Source organism: Hydra viridissima, unplaced genomic scaffold (genome assembly GCF_058129835.1).
Source record: "Hydra viridissima isolate aposymbiotic clone 2 unplaced genomic scaffold, HvirCarnegie_v1 scaffold_10, whole genome shotgun sequence".
Taxonomy (NCBI): Eukaryota; Metazoa; Cnidaria; class Hydrozoa; order Anthoathecata; family Hydridae; genus Hydra; species Hydra viridissima.
In genome coordinates this window covers 1,101,535-1,120,258 of record NW_028324309.1, presented here as the reverse complement: position 1 = coordinate 1,120,258, position 18,724 = coordinate 1,101,535, and the positions used below count along the sequence as shown (strand labels likewise).

Below are 18,724 nucleotides of genomic sequence, written 5' to 3'. Positions count from 1 at the left end.
AGTATGTATTTAGTATGTATGTATTTAGTATGTATATGTAGTTAGATATATATATATATATATATATATATCTAACTATATATATATATATATATATATATATATATATATATATCTAACTATATATATATATATATATATATATATATATATATATATATATATATATATATATATATATATATATATATATATATATATATATATATATATATATATATATATATATATATATATATATATATATATATATATATATATATATATATATATATACATATATATATGTATGTATATATGAATCGATGTAAACAAAAACGTTCTAAGTCATAAAAACTATTTAATGACTTAGAACGTTTTTATTTACATCGATTCATATATTAGTATACATACATATATACATAGTATACATTTATATAAATATATATTTGCAGATATATGTGTATTTAGTATATATTAGTACATATATTACTATATATATTGATATATTACTATATATATTGATATATATATTAGTATACATATATATACATTTATATATAAACTGAAAGTTCACAAAAAAAGTTTCAGCTTAAAAATTTAAAGCGAAAAGAATTACATAGAAATAACGCAAATAACATTTTTAGGAGCATTCGGAGTTTCCTTCAAAGCAATAATCTGTAAAAGTAAAACTATATAAAAACATTTTATATTTTTAACATATATTCATCAAAGATGGCTTAATTCTTTCTGACAAAATTTTGTAATTTTTAAATCAAGATGCTGTCTGACAGCTTATATAATATTTGCTCGCTGTTCTTCTTTGTGGAATGAACAGAAAAACTACTCGATTATTCCGACATTTGATAAAAGAAAACATTGTCATTGTAAGGTTCAAGATCTTCTAAGTTGCTCTTATTATGAATGGTATTTAACCAAACCTTAACCTCTTAAGTGGCTATGACGGATATGTACGTCATCAACATATGCATTACAAAACGCCTAAGACAAATATATTCGCACAAAATTAAATTGTGTATACCACTGCACAGTGGGCCAGGTGGTAGACAAAACCTCAAAAAAAAATATTCGAAATACTTCCAACTACTCAGTATATTATGTATATAAGAGCATAATAAATGGTTTAAAACATTATTTGTAGTTTGGTAGTACATCATAAATGTACAATTATCAATTACAATTGAATATATTTAGAAATTCATTTATTAATTTTTTTAATAGATATATCACCTATAACTATGACAACGAATAACCTTTAAATTATTTAACATATGCGAAATTAATTGACACATTAATAAAATTTAATTTTATAGCTTTACGAAAAATGCCACAACAAATTCCAAGGTCTTGTATTAAACTCACAGTTTCATTTTGAAATATAAAGGTAAGATTCTTATTTATAATATTAAAATATTATATTAAAAGTGACGCATATAGTTTAGAACCTGCTGGAACCGCTTATTAATGTTAAAATAAGTTAATACAATATATGTATAGCCTGTTGGTGGTGTTTAATTCTGCTCTTAGCTGCCCCTTTAAGTTTGGTAAACATTTAAAAAAAGATATTTTCGTAAAATGCTATTCGCGACAAACCTATTTTTTTGGTTTTAGGTAATAATAGGTGCTGTGCTTATTATACTGGCCTAATTAAATGTAGCTGAAATGAAAATAATGACCATATTTATGTTATATTTTTTTATAGTGGTTGCACTAATAACGTTAAAATCATTTTTTTGTAGTTGATATGAAGATTAGTGATGTCCATAAACGTATACGGCATGACCAACTAAAGCCTGGTGATAAATCATTTTCTATGTCTGTAGAAGCTATTCTAGTCTCTATGAATTTGGGTTCTACTGGATGTGCTGCGTTTTTAAAAGTATATCAAAAGAAATGGAAGGATGCAAACCGGGGAAATAAAAAGTTTGAAAGTAAAAATAAAAATTGGTTGGCTCAGGACTTTAAATCTACATACAGTAATAATATATCTGAGTCTGATAATTCTAGTCAATCACATAATATTGGTGGAAGACCAAGTTGCTCCTTTGAAGACGCATCTGACAAAACCAAAAGAAGAAGACTCAATGATGTTATAAATAATTTTACTACTGATGAGTTGCTCCACTCAGCAAGGCTTAAATTAAGGAATGAGTTTAATTATGAGGCTGCCAAGCAAGTTGCTGAGATATCAGAACCTTCTAGTCAATTTAAAAAGTATACACCTAATGAAGGTCTGGCATTAATTATAGATGGTGGCATGTCAAAATCAACCTACCAACTTATCAGAAATGGAGCTGAAGAACGTGATTGCCATATATATCCTTCATACAACAACATAAGATTGTCTAAAGCTAACTGCTATCCAGAGAACATCTTTGTTGATGATTATTCAGCACAAATACCACTACAAGAATTACTAAAACATACAGTAAAAAGACTCTGCGAGGTGCAAGCTCCTGTGATCAGCACAATGCTGGATTGTTTGACCCGGTTGACTTTGCGTTGCAAGGCCGGGTTTGATGGGGCTAATGGGCAAAGCGTGTACAAGCAAGTGAGTAGTGAGGAAGCTGGAGATCGTAACTTAAAAAAAGAAGAATCTCTGTTCATTACTTGCTTAGCACCACTAGAACTCAGTGGGTTCTGCAATGATAAAGAAGTACTATTATGGCGTAATGACAAGCCATCATCTACTGCTTATTGTCGTCCAATAAGATTTTCTTTTCAAAAAGAAAGCAAAGCTGTTGTCCTAGAAGAAGCAAAATATTTAGAATCTGAAATAGAAAAATGTAGTATTTTTAATGTTACTTTTAGTGGAAAAGAACTGGTTGTCAAAAGTATTATAGAACTGACCATGATTGATGGCAAAATTCAAACTATTCTGTCTGATGTGACTAATTCAACTCAATGTTGCTCTGTGTGTGGTGTGTCTCCAAAAATCATGAATAACTTAGAAATGGTGCTGAAATTGGACAATGCTAGTAACTTAGAACTGAAATATGGTCTTTCTAGCCTGCATTCCTGGATTAGGTTTTTTGAAATGGTATTACATATTGGATACAAGCTGGAAACTCAAAAGTGGCAGTCTAGAGCTATTGAAGATAAGGAAAATGTTAAGCAAGTGAAGAAACGTATCCAGACAGAATTTATGAATCAAATGGGACTGGTTGTGGATTTCCCAAAAAGTGGAGGATCTGGTAAGTGAAATTACATAAATACTTGTATATGAATCATCAGGTTAACTATCACATATATGCAATTTGTAGGTACCAGTAATGATGGAAACACCGCCCGACGAGCCTTTGCAGACTATCAATTAACTGCCAAAATTTTGAAAGTAGATGAAACTCTTTTATTTTATTTTTACATCATTCTAGTCACTTTATCATCTGGATTTGAAATTGATAATGTCAAGTTTAAAGAGTTTTGTATTACTGCTCTTAAACTTTACATATCTAAGTATTCCTGGTATTACATGTCACAATCAGTACACAAAATTTTAGTTCATGGTCATGCCATCATTGCTAGACAGTACTTGCCAATTGGACTGATGTCAGAGGAGGCACAAGAGGCCCGCAACAAGGATTTTAAAAAGTTTAGGAAAGATTTCAGTAGAAAGACTTCTAGAATAGACACAAACCGCGACCTGGTTAACAGACTACTTGTATCTAGTGATCCTGTCATAACATCATTAAGAAAAGGTCATAACAAAAATAGTAAGAGTTTTAAAAAAATCCCCAGTGAAGTTTTGGCTTTGCTGAGGGAATCAGCTCCACCTTCTTCTAGTTCTTTGTAGCTAAACACAATTTCTTGTTTGATTTTTTGAAAAGAAGGTTGATTTAAAAAAAAAATTTTTACTAAGCCTATTAATTGTAATTTTGTTATTAAAAACTAAAATATTCTTGATAAAAATAAATATTATTTCATGTATAATGATTATTTATATATCGAAATGGGTTTGGGGAGCAATTGGGTAATAATTAGGTTTTGTCCACCATATCCTATATATCTGGCCCACTGTGCACTGTATAAAACGAATATGCTCACTTGCGTATTACATACGTATAAATCATAAAAATTAGTTTTGTTAACATAGTATCTTAATAAATATTCAGAAAAATAATATTTTATTTTTTGTAACACTATCCCAAAGACGTATATATACGCTAGTGGATAACAAAACTCGCCACTGAGGAGTGCATTTCGTTTGACGAAATAAGCCACTTAGGAGGTTAATCTTCTCAGCTAAACCTAATCTCCCTAGCTAGACCTTAATCTCCCTCGCTAAATTTTAATCTTACTAAATCCTAATCTTCTAGGTCAATTTTAATCTCCCTCACTAAACCTTAATCTTCCTATTTAAATCCAGTTTGATAAAAGAAACAAAAGAAAATAAACTTGCCTCTATAAAATCAAATCTTTTAACAGTTATCTTTTACAACAAAAACAACTGACTTTTCTAAACTTATAAAGTTTTAGGTTCTTTGTGACAAAGTAAAGTTTCTAAAATGTCTGATTAGTTCGAATATCGAGGCGTGAATCAGCTAAAGCCATGATAATTGCTTTAAGAGACAAGTACCAAGAGCTTGCATACTCTTCAACAATGCGTTCCTTGCCTCGCCATTAATATCAGCAGTATTAGTAAAAATTACAAAAACAAAGTCTCGTTTTTCAAAATATTCCATCTGATTTTGTATTACCAAAACCTGACCAGGTGATTTTTCAATTTTTGTACAACTCTTTGAAGAATATAATCTTTACGCCCGAACTCTGGGCTTTAAACAGAAACAGCAATTCTTTAACGCGTATTTTTCTGCTTTAGTTTTATAATATAGCTAACTACTTTACCATTAAAATAGAGAACAAATTTTTTAATTTTTTGATTCATCTCTACAATTTTCTCTTAATTTCAATACCTTTCTTATTTCAATACCTTTGTGTGCTACAACCAATCTTATTTCAATACCTTTGTGTGCTACAGTTTCATAAAATTTCTGTTTTATAGTCTCTTTAATTATTCTAATTTACTTCAAATCTTTCATTTCTACTTCTAACCAGTTTATTGCGTAAACAATTAACATTTTTTGATTCCCAGTTACATATATCTTTCCTTAGACTTTAAGAAATTGTTGCTACCGTGATATATTATAATGATATCTCTGGCAACAATAATAAAACTATTAGGGCCCTCTCTGGTAGTAATCCAGTAAACATTGAACGTCCTTAGACGTCTAATGGACGTTTAAGAACGTTCAATGTTTACTGGGAACTTTATGTTCAATAACGGCAGTTTTTTACTTTACTTTACTTTTTACGGCAGGGTTTACTTTTCTTTAGGACTTCATTATCTTCAATCAAAACTCACATCTTTAGAATTAACAAAAAAAAATTTATAAAATAAAAACTACAAAAGATGTTTCTCAATAAAAGCTTCGTAAGGACATAAAAAAATTTAATAAAGCAAATAAATACCCAATTCTAAACGTCCCCATATGGAATTGGGTTTCACTTCCAGATCATAATCACCTTAGAGACAGCTATTTAAGTCAAGAGATAGACCATTAAAGTCTTCATTTTTCTAATAAGGGTTCGCAGGTGCCATTGCTAACATTTTATTCTTGCATTCTTCATACCTTCTGTATCTCTCTTTTCTTCTTTCAACTCTTGCTTTTAATTTATTATCTCTGATGCAACTTGTGAACTGAACTCCTCCATTTCTCTGATCTGTGAATCCGTGATCTGATGAATGAAAAATCATTTGTTATACTCTTTTTGTTTCTAGGTATATTAATTGTCAAATAGACCCTTCATTATACGCTAAAAAGTAGCATATAATTAGATATTTAACAGCTCTACGTATGTTAAATTAAAGAAAGAAAAAATTCAATAACTTGCAACAGATCTCAATTTCGCTTTGACACCTTTCATAAGAGACTGTAAAAAACTTCAAATAAATTTTTAATTTTAAGTTAATGCGATCAACGAATACTTGATCTGTTGAGGCTTGCAAACCTCCCACGTAAACTTTTTCAGCCAAATGTCCACAACAATTCTCAATTGGTCGTGCTTCACGGGCGCTTTTGGTGGGTTGGTTCTTATCAATATAACTGACATACTCGTCCATCTTAGACAGTCTTTAGAGTAATAAGAACTTGCTAAATCTGACCAAAATAAATATCAATTTCTGTCAAAATCAAAATCTGACCAAAACAATATCAAGATTAATTCCGCCGTTTAAAGGGGGAACATTGATGCCTATGTATTTCAAGAGGCCAACGGAACTTCCGATCAAATTTTTTTTTGTCTCCGCTTTAAGAGTTTTAGTCTTCTTTCAGTTTTTTTTGTTTCGAGCAAAAAAGCTTACTACACACAGTGAGTTAAAAAGGTTAAAAAGCGGCAAAAATTACCTAACTATTAAATACATGTACATTTAACATAAACTATACATCAAAATAAGGGTTTTTGGGGTCAAGGAATTCAAATTAGGAGCCTAAAAATATTTTTACATGCACCAATTACCCGTATCACGCACATGTACGCGTTAAAACGCGCGTTAGTGGACTTTAAAATTTGTAAATTCTAATTTTAGTAAAAAATTTAGCTTCCTTGACCCAAAATATAGCAATATTATATTAATACACAAACGCTCGTGTACGTATTAAACGCACGCAAATTTGCTAAACGCGCGCAGACGCGTTACAAAGCGCGTTATAAATCTTTAACGCAAAAAAAAACAAAAAACAATTTATAATCCAAAAATAAAAAAATCAGAATATGAAAATCTTTTCACAATTTGAATTACTAACCAGTTCAATAATTCAGTACTAATTTCCAATACCAGAATAGATTCATGCATAGTTTTGTCAAATACAACACCCGCTCCTCCGTTTTCGATTTAAAAACAGCTTTCGGAGGTTTGTGAATTATTACACATACGTCCGAAAACTGTTTTTAAAAAGAAAACGGAGGGGCGGGTGTTGCATTTGTCAAAACTATGCATGAATCTAATTGAAATATCTCCTTAAGGAGCAGGAGGTCGCAGTAAATACTTCAGGGTTTATTTGGCTATAGTTTAATGGTTTTGTTTCACCAAAATTGAACGTGGAACAATGTGGAACTTTTTTTGGCTGGCACTTATGTTTAAAATTGTGCATTAAAATTTTAACTTTCAAATGAAAAATTTTAAAAAACTTGTTTTTTAAATCTAAAAAAAAAAAAGAAAATAAATTTTTAATATCTAAGCACTCAGTACTTTAACAAAAAAGATAATAAAGTTTTGTAATGAGGTGGAAAATAAGGTTTCTTACAAGATAAACATACCTTAAATTTTCATAATTTTATGGTGATAAATTTAACTTTTTACACATATATCCCTTTAAAATTACATATTACTAATACCTATGGAATTATTTAAAGTTTATTTTAGATCAAAAAGTAGTTTGCTTTTACATTTTAAGTCTAAAAACGATTAAGCTTTCACTTTTTTTTTTGGACTTTTTGCCGTTTTTAGATTAATCTGACTCACTGTGCTACGGGTGGCTATTGCAGGCTGATGATGTTTGCTCTCGTTTAAACTTTTTTGATGTTGCTGAGTTCGAGGTCTAGTTAAAACTTCGTTTGGCCTACGTATTATTTTGAGCAGTTGCACCCAATTAAATAGGTTCCAGGTTGGCAATTGCGCGGTAATTTAATTTATTATCTTAAATTAGGAGTTGATTTAAAAACTACTCCATATCCAACTTATCCGAATTTTTCACTTAATTTGGCATTTGCATGCATCAATTTTTACAATAGTATTAGCATTACGTTCTAACATAAGTATTACATCATGTATTGAACTTTATCCCTTAAAGTAAGATGAATGTTATCTAGAGCACCAATCAAATTCAATTGTATAGAAACCAGAATTTTAAACCCTTTGACTCGGAGCAAACGTCAAATATTTTTTATTCTTAATATCTATTATAAGCATTTTTCAAACATTTTTATAGACTTTCAGATTTTTCCTTGAAAAACATAAGTTCTTTGTACCAGATGTCGACTAGAAGGATCATGTGCAGTTTTCGGTAGATTTTTCAGTTTCTGAAATCTTTTTTTCAAGAACAGATTAAGATCCAGCTTATTTTTCCCATTCAGAAATCCGCTTTCAAACCTTTTAAAAATTAATTACATTGTTCTTTAACTCAAAATTTCACTCAAAAAACGATTCAGATCATACTGGCAATCAACCTGTTAAAAAGTGTAACTAACTTACAAAAAAAGACATTCTTTCAATTTTCACCAACCATGTTCGCAGTACTTTAGTCGTAGCAGTGTCGAACTTAACAAATACAGATAAGAAAGGCGCTAGGGAAACTACGGTGTCGTTCTCAGTAATCGCTTTTGAAACGCCATGCTTTTAAATCGTTAAACTAAGTTGGCCACACAACCAGATTTTTAGGAGAAACTTCGGAAAATAGGCTTAGCTAGATTTTAAACCGTTGAATAGATCATCTCTATTTAGAAGTTAGTAGGATCTATGTACCAGAATGCATCTTTCTTTTAGATAAGTTTGATGCAACGAGAAAAACACGAGGTTTGCGATCTTTACAAAAATTTTCAACAAGAAAAACATTGCGCTAATAAAACTCGTGTTAAAGTACACGTATTTATTTACTTACAAGTATAAATTCATTACAAAAATAGTTAAATAAATATAGAAATATAAGACATGTATATAATAGGAATTTTGAAAACATATGTACTAAAGCATGACAAGAAGAATTCGACAAATTAGAAAAGTAACTGCGATATATATATATATATACATATATATATATATATATATATATATATATATATATATATATATATATATATATATATATATATATATATATATATATATATATATATATATATATATATATATATTCCTGACACATGAAAGATGCAATACCCCGATACCCTTTGGATGATCTTTACTGACAAACAATTCTTTATCACTTGTGTTAAATTGCTCTTGTGTAATATTCATGACTGATATTTGCTCATTCGATACTCATTGCAGAGATAAAAAGTTGTCATAGGGAGTAATACCAGCCAAAGAATCAGGTGCTGATACCAAGTCGAGATGTCTTTCCAGATAAAAATGTATGTAAAACAAATACCACAGGTTTTGGACAGCCATGTAAATCAAGTTCCTAATTCAAATTTAAAAAAAAATCAACTTGTTTTCACGTCTTCTCTTTGTGCAAGAAGAATATTAAATAATAACAGCACAATCACTTAACATCAGTCAAAGATGTAACAAAATACAAGAATAAATATTTTCATATGCCGCAGATGTAAATACAAAGCATTTTTAGCTTTTATTTGAATACTGATACTAAACAACATAACTTTTGATTTTTGAAATTAGCAATCAAATGAAATACTTTTTTTCCTCTAAATTTTATGTGCTCTATAATATTCAAATTGCTTGATTGATAAATTTCTTTAAAGGTTGAAACAGATAAAAATAATTTATCAAATGCCTTGGTTTTAAGATGGATTTTAATTACTTTCAACATATATCGTGAAAAAAAAATCTCAGAATACTTAAACACAAACATTTTAAAATTAATAACAAAATATTTTGATAAAGAAATCAAACACCTATAGGTGTAAACATATTTCTATAAAGTATTAAAAATAAGTTTTAGAAAACCTGTTCCCCTTCTTCACCACCAAAGTCCAACCACAGTAAGCGCTTTCCATCATCAGAAGACATCCGTAGCTTTTCATATGGATAGCTCCAAATTAAGTTATTCTTGATTGCCTCCATAAGAGCGAAACCATTTTCCCAATGCAAAGTTAAGCGACACTCTTGGCCAGACCATGTTACAGCTAAATACAAAATTTAAAAATCTATTTTTGAAGGGTCAATCTTCATACAAAAAAGATCAGCAAAAAATTTAAATACCACAATTAATTTCTTTAATGAGCTTGGCAGCATGATGTGCACCATTTACAAGAGCATGTGACCAATTAGCAAGTTCTTTTGGCCGCTCAACACGAAAAAGATGTGATTCTACACCATTTCTAGTACCAGTGCGAGTACTAAATGTTAACTCAGCACCACTAAGAGAATTACTACCAGTGGGTCCTGAGTGCACTAGCCTAAACCAAAATGAGTCAAAATCTCAAATTAAAAAAAAAAAAAAACAGTCAAAAGGTAATTAACTACGATGAAAAACCAAGGGTTTACTGGTGTTACAAACAATTAAATTAGTAAAAGTGGAAATATGCATGTAGCTCAGCATAGCCAGCTCCTGAGTAACAAATATTACTCAGAAGCTGAATAAATGAGCATATTGAATTTGAAAGTTTGGCTTTAACTACTAAAGTTAAATTACTCAAATCATATTTATACGTCTTTTTATTATTACATCAACTCTGTGGTCAAACACACATTTGATGCAATTAAGTGTACTAAATGCTTGGTAGAGAATCCTTGGATGTATCACATTCATATAGTAGCATGCATGGAAAATACTCTTTTTTAAAAAAAAAATCAATAAGTTACCTCATTGATTAAAAAAAAAAATTACTTGAATTTAATCAATTTATGATAAGTAAAATTACTGGTCACAATGTACATGGACATACATGAATTACAATGAACTCTATTGACCATTTTTCAACAAGATAATGCACCTTATTACACCAAAACATTGAAGTTCTGAATTAGCCTGCTAAGAGTCCTAACTTAAACTGCATTTAGAACCATTGATGATAGTTATTCAAGCTAAAGAAAGTCTATGAAATTTGTGATGTTTAGGATGTCCACTTATGCATATTACTGAAAAAATTGTATAAATTCTTACTAAGTCATTGACTCAGTAAGAATTTTTACAATATTAGTTCTTGATGTTTAAAATTCAAAGCTGGCATTACAAAATATAGAATTTTTGCTATGCATTTTATTTTTAAATAGCATATAGATAAACTAGTCACATTATTTTTTTTTTTAATTTACAAAATTTTTAAACTAAAAATTTAATCAGTTATCAAAAATATTTTTAAATCAAAAACAAAGCAAAAATTCATTACCATTTAACATATATGGAAAGAAAGAGTATATTCGATTAAAATTGAATTTAAACTGCTCTTAAATTAAAAATAATACACATTTTTTTGGGGACAAATCCATTCTGAAACTCAAATTCTTATAAAAAAAAACATTACTAAAACTTAAAGGTGCTTTTCTATAATTATAAAAAGGATCTCATTTATAGATATGAATCATTTAGCATAAAACATAAGATCAAACTAGGAACATAAGTAGTACTATTATTTTGGCACCAATTTACCTTGTTGCAAGCAGTGGATGGCTGATGTAAGGCTGTGCCCAATCCTGACATGACAATGGCACCATATCATAAAGCAATATGTCTTTATCAGTAATTGCGGCAAAAACTGGTTTCCATTCAGGTCGATTGCTTTCTGGCATTTGAACTTGTTCTGTTAACCATCCCATGACACGGATTTCTTGATTTCCTGGCTGATCACGGAGCATTTTGTTAGATTCATCTTTAGCTGAATAAATATATAAGAGTATAAAATACAAAGTTTGCATAATATCAACACAAGAACTTCAAACATTCAAAGAAATACCACAATTCTCTAAAACTCAAACTTTATTGGTGTGGTACTAAACTTACTTTAGGGATTTTGTGCAAGATTCCTTACAAATACAATATTTTAAAAGATGATAGGTTCTTTTTAAATTTTATATATTTAGTCTATTAAAATGTTACATGGAGTTAAGGAAAACTTTAAATTATTTACAGCCTATAGAAAAAATTTAACTCCTACATAATTCTTGATAACTTTTGAGATAAAAAGTTCCATTTTAAAAATTTTATTCTCTATTCCAAAACTAAAATACATAGTTTCACAAGATTATGTACTAAAGTGTAATTAATAGCACTTTAGCTATTAAAATAAAAAGTAAAAAAGCAATCAAACAAAAAAAGGAAAAATATGGTTATAAGATCAAAAAGAATTAAATAAGTCAAATAAATGTTTTGGTGAGCATTAAAATTTAAAATAAGACACAAAATTTAAAATACCTATTAGTGTTTGGTTTGCAATAGATGAGTGGACTGAATTAAACCAAAGATTAACTGTTGCAATATCTTTGTTTTTCAGCACGGCAGCAGATCTTCCATCAGGAGTAAATATTTCAAATCCATTATTTTCTACTCCTTGTAGTCTTACATACTTTGTTACATAACAAAATTTTAATGGTATACGTTTAAATTCAACCCAAGACTTAGTTACACTAGCAGCTTCTTTTCCATTAGAATTGGCATTTTGTTGTTCACCCCAACTAGATTGTGAATAAGTCCGTTTAAAAAATGGAGTAACTTCCCTTAAATATTTAACAGTTAGTTCAACTTCCCTTCCAGCTCTCTTAAGAGCTTGCACTGCTTCATCATGAGTTGCATTCCTTAAATCTTCTCCATTAACAGCTAATATTGCATCACCAACATATAAACTATCTGTCTGATAGGCAGCTAATCCTTGAAAAATTTTCGAAATCAAAATCGGCATTTTATTTTCTCGACCTCCTTTAATGCTTATACCAAGACCACCTACTTCCTGTTTAACAACTCGTACAAGACGGACAACATTGGCAATATGATCTGGGACATCAATATCACTGCTGGTACTTGACTCAGATATTTTATCTCCTTTTTGAGGATCTTTTGGGCTGGGTGGAAGTGCCCCGTTTATTTCTATATTCTCTTCTATATTTAAAACAAGCGAGTCGTCTTCCAAATAAATGACAACTTGTTGCCATTTGCCTTCGTGAAATACATCCATAACGGTACTTTTTAAGCCATCGCCGGCCGCCATCTTGATACCAAATTACGGTTTTATTAAACTATCAAAATAAAAAGCCCTTTATCCCATAATGCATTTTATGACAATGCGTAGACGCCGTGAAGTATTGACTGTCTCTTAAGTTCACTGTTTTAAAACGTTTTCAACGCATTATGTAATGTAACAAAAATAAAAACCCATAAAAATTTATAAAAATATTTCTTAAAAAAATTGTTTATGAATTGAGCATTACTACACACAATATGTTTGTGTTTTAATAAAATGGAACTACATATAGCACGGTAATGAAAGTAATACGTTAAATAAAGGTGGAGGTTTTTTAATTACAATGTAATCCATAATTTAAAAATACATAAAACAGAATTTCTTTTGTTTTCTTTTAGTAAACTTGACCATAACTTAGCTCGAAGCGTGGAGCCTGCTTGATCAGGGAGATAATTAGAAATTAAATATACCTTATCGGAGTTGGGATAAACAGCTGCAGATTCAAGTCGTTTTGATGGCATGTTGACAAAGAAAACCACTTCAAAAGAATTCGAGGAATAATTTCTGGAAAAACTTTTTTAAAACCTTTAAATTAAAAGTATGGAATTTTAGTTGGACCCTAAACTAAAATTAGTAACGAAAATAAAAAAGATAAAATAGTGGTCGTACCCATAAATGATCGTAAATACTTTTTTTCAATAGAATGCTTTCAGTAGAAAACTCGTCCCCATTACTTTGTATTCATTTATGGCAAAAAGGTTATCAAAAATCGTACAAAGTTATTTATCTGTATAATAAATCTTAACTTAAAAAAAAGTTATTTTGGACAGGTTTTGAGTAGTGCAGACCTCCTTAGTTATGTCTACGTGCATGATGCTAACAAAAATGACCTGATATTAAAATATTAAAATATCAGGTCACTTATTATTATTCTTGTTCATATATATATATATATATATATATATATATATATATATATATATATATATATATATATATATATATATATATATATATATATATATATATATATATATATTTGGTCTAAGTTCTTAAGAAAAATATTTGGACTTTTGTTTCGGAAAAAATTTGAAATATTCCATTTATATTTATATAACTAGTAATTAAGTGCGAAAACTAAAAAAATGTGTGGTTTGTATTCTCATAAGCCAAAGTCAACACTTAAACAAAAAAATTTGAACAACTTGAAATTTGAATTTCTAGTTTTATTAAAATAACGTAAAATCTTGCGCACTTGCTGTAATTTAAATAAAACCCTTTGTTCTAACTTGCTTTTTTTGGAAAATGCGAAAGGGCAACTCGTGTAGTCAGCATTTCATTATTTTTTAATAAACTTTTTATGTTTTAATCTTATGCTTTTTGACGATTCTTAAAAAAACAAACAAACGATTCAAGAAACAACAAAACTCAAGGAATCATCAATTTCAGAACTCAGATGATTCGTGTTGCTTCACGATGAGACGATTTAACAATTGAAAGGAATAGAGCCTTTTTGAAAATCAGAACCTCCCAAAAAAATCACTTTTCACTCAGCAAACAAAAAGGAGTTGCTAACAAACCTTTTATTTAGCTTCTATTTTATTTTATTTTCGGAATGTAAACAATAAGGAGGTATTACTTTTTTTAAAAAAAGTTTTTTTCTTCCTTCTAAGGTTTATTTTTATTTTTTACACCAACGGGACTCAAATAAGTATGAAACAACTTACTGAAACAAAAGAATTAACTTTTTTTTTTTTTATGAAAAATTATCATTACTGAATTTTGAAAATAAACCTTTTTTTACTCTCTCATAAACTCACCAGACACTTTATAACTTTGTTTCTTAAAATGCGAAAAAAATAAAGTAAAAAAAAAGAAGCTAAATAACGACGAAAAAATGTGTTTTTAATCAATTGAGTAAGTAACTCCATAACATATTTTATTTGACTTCATCAGATATTTTGTTTCACAGTTAAACGCGTTAATACTATTTACAAACAATAGCAAAGGTTATATATCAATGATCATAACTTTATCAATTTGTTCGGATGTTTATAATACATTACACATAACATTGATAAAAAAAAAAAACTCAAGAAGGTAGAGAAATAACGTTTACTGAAATAATAAATCATTCCACAGACAAATTCCCATCAATAGCAAATTGGAAAACTAAATATTGCGAGATAACCAATCCTACAAGGGGCGTTTCAATTTATTTGTTTAACTTTGCTTTACCTTCAGGCTTGAACAGCATGTGTAAACGTCAAAAAAATTATAAAAAGTTGAAAGGTTCATTAAGAAACAGTTTTAAAGTGTGATCAGAAATACATATACCCTTAGAATATTTATATCCTTATTATTTTAAAATTACAAGCAAACATTTCTCTAAAGTTTTACTTTATATAAATCAAAAACTTTGAGTTATAAATACTTAAATGTCTTTGTAAATACTCAAATGTTATTTTTTATGAAGTAATTTCAAAAGCCATTAAAAAGTGCATATAAATGATCAGGGGGTCTAATCATTAAGCCCATTAACCATGTCTTGAATGCCCTGGGCCTGACACTGGGTGAGGACCCAGCAGTATAAGAGACAAAAAAAAACTTCTTTACAAATTTTTTTTTTCATCAGAAATTTTTTGAATATTTTTTGTTGTTAAATTTTGTTGGTTATATTTGTTTGTATATAGATGTTAACCAACAAAATCATAAAAAGATGTTTGCGAATATTTTTGTGGTTGGCAAGAAAATTTTCCTTCGCCACTCCAAAAAATCATTAACAAATAAGAAAAAAAAAAAAAAAAAAAAAAAAAATTTAAAAAAGAAACTATGCTCAAAAAGATTTTTAAAAAGAGGTGGCTCTCTCCTTAGCCGCAGTCTTTAGACTCCAGAGTACGTTGGCCCATACTCGCTCATCCCTTCGACGGACCTGGCTTCCTGTACATCCCAGTTGTCTTAATCAAGATTAGTATGGTTTTGTAATTATATATACCTATTTGTATTATCAAAGCCTTAAAATAGAGACACTCTCTATTGTTGTATGTGATTCAATTAATAAGGTTTGACAATAAAAAAACAGACTTACAAAGACAAAAAGTAACTATATCATTTGTTAATTTGTAAATGTAATTGAATTAATAATGGTCAAGTTGTAAGTCATTTCAAACAGAGGCTTCCCATTCTTTGGAATTTTTCAACATTTATATAAAATGCTATAAATGTAAACTCCTTAGGATGATTAACAGGTGCTCACAATAATCTTGGTCTATTTAAAACTGAGTTTCTGTAAAACTAATGCTTATAGACCTGTCTGTATTTGTTACGAATTCTTCGAATACTTTATGTAATTCATGTAATTCATATAATTCATGTACTTCATATAATTAATGTAGTTCGTATAATTCATGTAATTAATTCATTTAATTAACATAATTTATGTAATTTACGTTATTCTTGATATTTTCGTAATTTATGTAACTCTCATAACTCCCTTCATTCTCGTATGTCACGTGACTCGAGTCATGTGACTCGTGCATCATGTGGCTCGAGTAATTTTACTCGTAATTCATGTAATTTGTTTATTATTTTAAAAAAAAACAAGAGTTTTATAAAGCATACACTCATTACCAATATTAAAGTGAACAAAGCCATTTTACATATTTAAAAAAGTATAAAAATATATAAACTAATTTGATTTTTAAAGTTCAAACATTCTGTTAAAAATTGGATCTGGGTCAAAAGTAAACAAAAAAACATTTTCAAAACTGTGAGGAGTTGATCGTCAAACTAACTATGGCTTCTTCTTTTCTAACTGTCATTTTTACAACAAATGATTTTCTTCATAAGCATATTCCTCATAACACTTGATGCATTAATATCACAAAAGACATATCATTTATACAGATTACTGTGAGGAGTTGATCGTCAAACTATCTATGGCTTCTTTTTTTCTATGGCTTCTTTTGGTCTTAATGAGTTAGGGGTTAGAAAGAATTACTAAAAAACCATTCTTTTGGTGCTAACAGAATCCAGAATCCAAGTCAGAGAGACAAGACAAGACAGATCGATACAAGACCATTTTGGTCATGCCTTGTTAAGGTTTAAATCAATCAAGACCAACTTTGTATTACCGTAACTTAGTTAAGAAATAACATGGCTCTTCATGTTTTTAATTTTTAACAAGACTGGTATTGTTACTAACATTTAGCAAGAGCAGTATTGTAAAAGTTGTTCATCTTCGAAGATGATGAAAAATACCAACATTCTTAACTTAAGATTTTCACCACGTGATTTTTATATGGTTTATGATTTCCTCCTTTTAAATGATAACGTGCTTATCAGCACAAAAAATCTTAGTGTAAACTTTATGCTTTACCATTTCAGTATAAATAGATTAACTAAAAAAATAAAAAACAGCTAATCAATCAGTTGTTTAAATGTAAACAGAAAAGTCTTGTGACAAATTTCTTTAGTATTACAAGATATATATCTGTTGTCTTGAAAATTCATTTAAATTCCCCAGTAAACACGCTTTAGTTGGTCCAACTGACGGGCCAGTATTGGCTACAGTTGGCTAACTGTTGGCATTTCTTGCCAACCATTAACCGACTGTATACCGCGTGTTTTTGAATCGTAAGTTTCCCGTAAGTTTGTAAATGTATATTATAAATATATTCACTTAGACCATGCGACTAATTATCAAAATTATTCAAATAGATTCATTCAATGATTAAAACTATTCAATAGAGTTAGTTTAGTTTGAAGCTTTTTATCATTTTTTTTTCTTTCAAACGCTTTTTCTACCCTTTAATTAAACTTTTAAACTCAAACTCTCGTACACCTCTTAATATAACCGTTACGCTGGTAAGTAGAAATATTTTACATTTATCCATTAGTAACACATTCAGATATAATTTTTGACATTGGTTGAGTTTTTAATTTATTTTTATGATGACACCATTGTTGTATTTGTATAAGATATTTTAGCTCTATTTTAACTATTATCAAAAGTTTAAATACAGCTAAAATGTATATGTGCGTGTATAGTAGTATGTTTATGTGTGTATTTCTGTATGTATATGTATGTTTGTATGTATCTATCTATCTATATATATATATATATATATATATATATATATATATATATATATATATATATATATATATATATATATATATATATATATATATATATATATATATATATATATATATATATATGTATATATATATATATATATATATACACACACACACACACACAGAGTGTCTGCCAGATCAGGGGAATTCAGGGAAAAGTCAGGGAAATCAGATATCTGCAAAAAATCTAGGATAATCAAGGAAATTAGGTTGAATTTTAAAAAAATCAGGGAGAAATCAGGGAAAATGGCTCTTCATCAAACTTACATAACTTAAATAAGTTGTACATAGTACATGTAATATAAAAGTTTATTTGGCAGATAGTTTTATGAACTTCACTTGCATCAAGCGAATCTTGAATCTTCACTTGCAAAAATGTAAACAATTATACAACCCATATTAAATGTATCAATACTTGATACATTTAGTGTGGGTTGTATTATTGTTTACATTTTTGCAGTTGAAGAGCATTTTTCTAAACGAATCTAGGTCAATTTTTGTGAAGTTGAATTTGGGTAACTTTAAATTAAATCAAGGAAAACAGGTAGAAGATCAAGAAAGTATCAGGGAAAAGTCAGAGAAATCCACCTAAAAATATTGGCAGACATCCCTATGTATTTTGTATATATTGCATATAATATATGCCATATACAATATTGACATAATATGTGCAGTATATAAATAAATGGTATATGCAATTGTATATACAATATGACATATACATTTC

The 18,724-nt window shown here is 28.9% G+C and overlaps 3 protein-coding genes across 4 annotated transcripts in view; 2 read left to right on the top strand and 1 right to left on the bottom strand.

Moving 5' to 3' along the window:
- LOC149882531 (uncharacterized) overlaps positions 1-18,724 on the top strand; it is a 107,167-nt gene that overhangs the window by 82,232 nt on the left and 6,211 nt on the right. The window lies entirely within an intron of this gene.
- Positions 912-3,926, top strand: LOC149882532 (uncharacterized). Of its 2 annotated transcripts, XM_090100833.1 has the most exons (3): positions 912-1,384; positions 1,740-3,194; positions 3,264-3,926. In XM_090100833.1, exons 2-3 carry the CDS (start codon positions 1,745-1,747, stop codon positions 3,791-3,793), a joined length of 1,980 nt encoding a protein of 659 aa, XP_089956959.1. In that variant the 5' UTR covers positions 912-1,384; positions 1,740-1,744; the 3' UTR covers positions 3,794-3,926. The 2 variants fall into 2 exon arrangements, with proteins under 2 accessions (XP_089956959.1, XP_089956960.1); XM_090100834.1 differs by lacking the exon at positions 912-1,384 and having other exon boundaries at positions 1,614-3,194.
- On the bottom strand, positions 8,890-12,949 carry LOC145192925 (beta-1-syntrophin-like). Its single transcript, XM_080070262.2, has 5 exons — positions 12,093-12,949; positions 11,331-11,556; positions 9,941-10,137; positions 9,686-9,864; positions 8,890-9,179 (listed from the first exon to the last, which is right to left on the bottom strand). Exons 1-5 carry the CDS (start codon positions 12,880-12,882, stop codon positions 9,087-9,089), a joined length of 1,485 nt encoding a protein of 494 aa, XP_079926388.2. The 5' UTR covers positions 12,883-12,949; the 3' UTR covers positions 8,890-9,086.

What these genes read in the sequence shown, in the direction of transcription:
- LOC149882532 (XM_090100833.1), top strand. Translation starts at nt 1,745, where the DNA reads ATGAAGATTAGTGATGTCCATAAACGTATACGGCATGACCAACTAAAG. An exon ending in CCCAAAAAGTGGAGGATCTG is followed by an intron (nt 3,195 to 3,263) that starts GTAAGTGAAATT and finishes TGCAATTTGTAG; the next exon opens with GTACCAGTAATGATGGAAAC.
- LOC145192925 (XM_080070262.2), bottom strand. Translation starts at nt 12,882, where the DNA reads ATGGCGGCCGGCGATGGCTTAAAAAGTACCGTTATGGATGTATTTCAC. An exon ending in TGCAAACCAAACACTAATAG is followed by an intron (nt 11,557 to 12,092) that starts GTATTTTAAATT and finishes ATATTTATTCAG; the next exon opens with CTAAAGATGAATCTAACAAA. An exon ending in CATCCACTGCTTGCAACAAG is followed by an intron (nt 10,138 to 11,330) that starts GTAAATTGGTGC and finishes ATTTTGGTTTAG; the next exon opens with GCTAGTGCACTCAGGACCCA.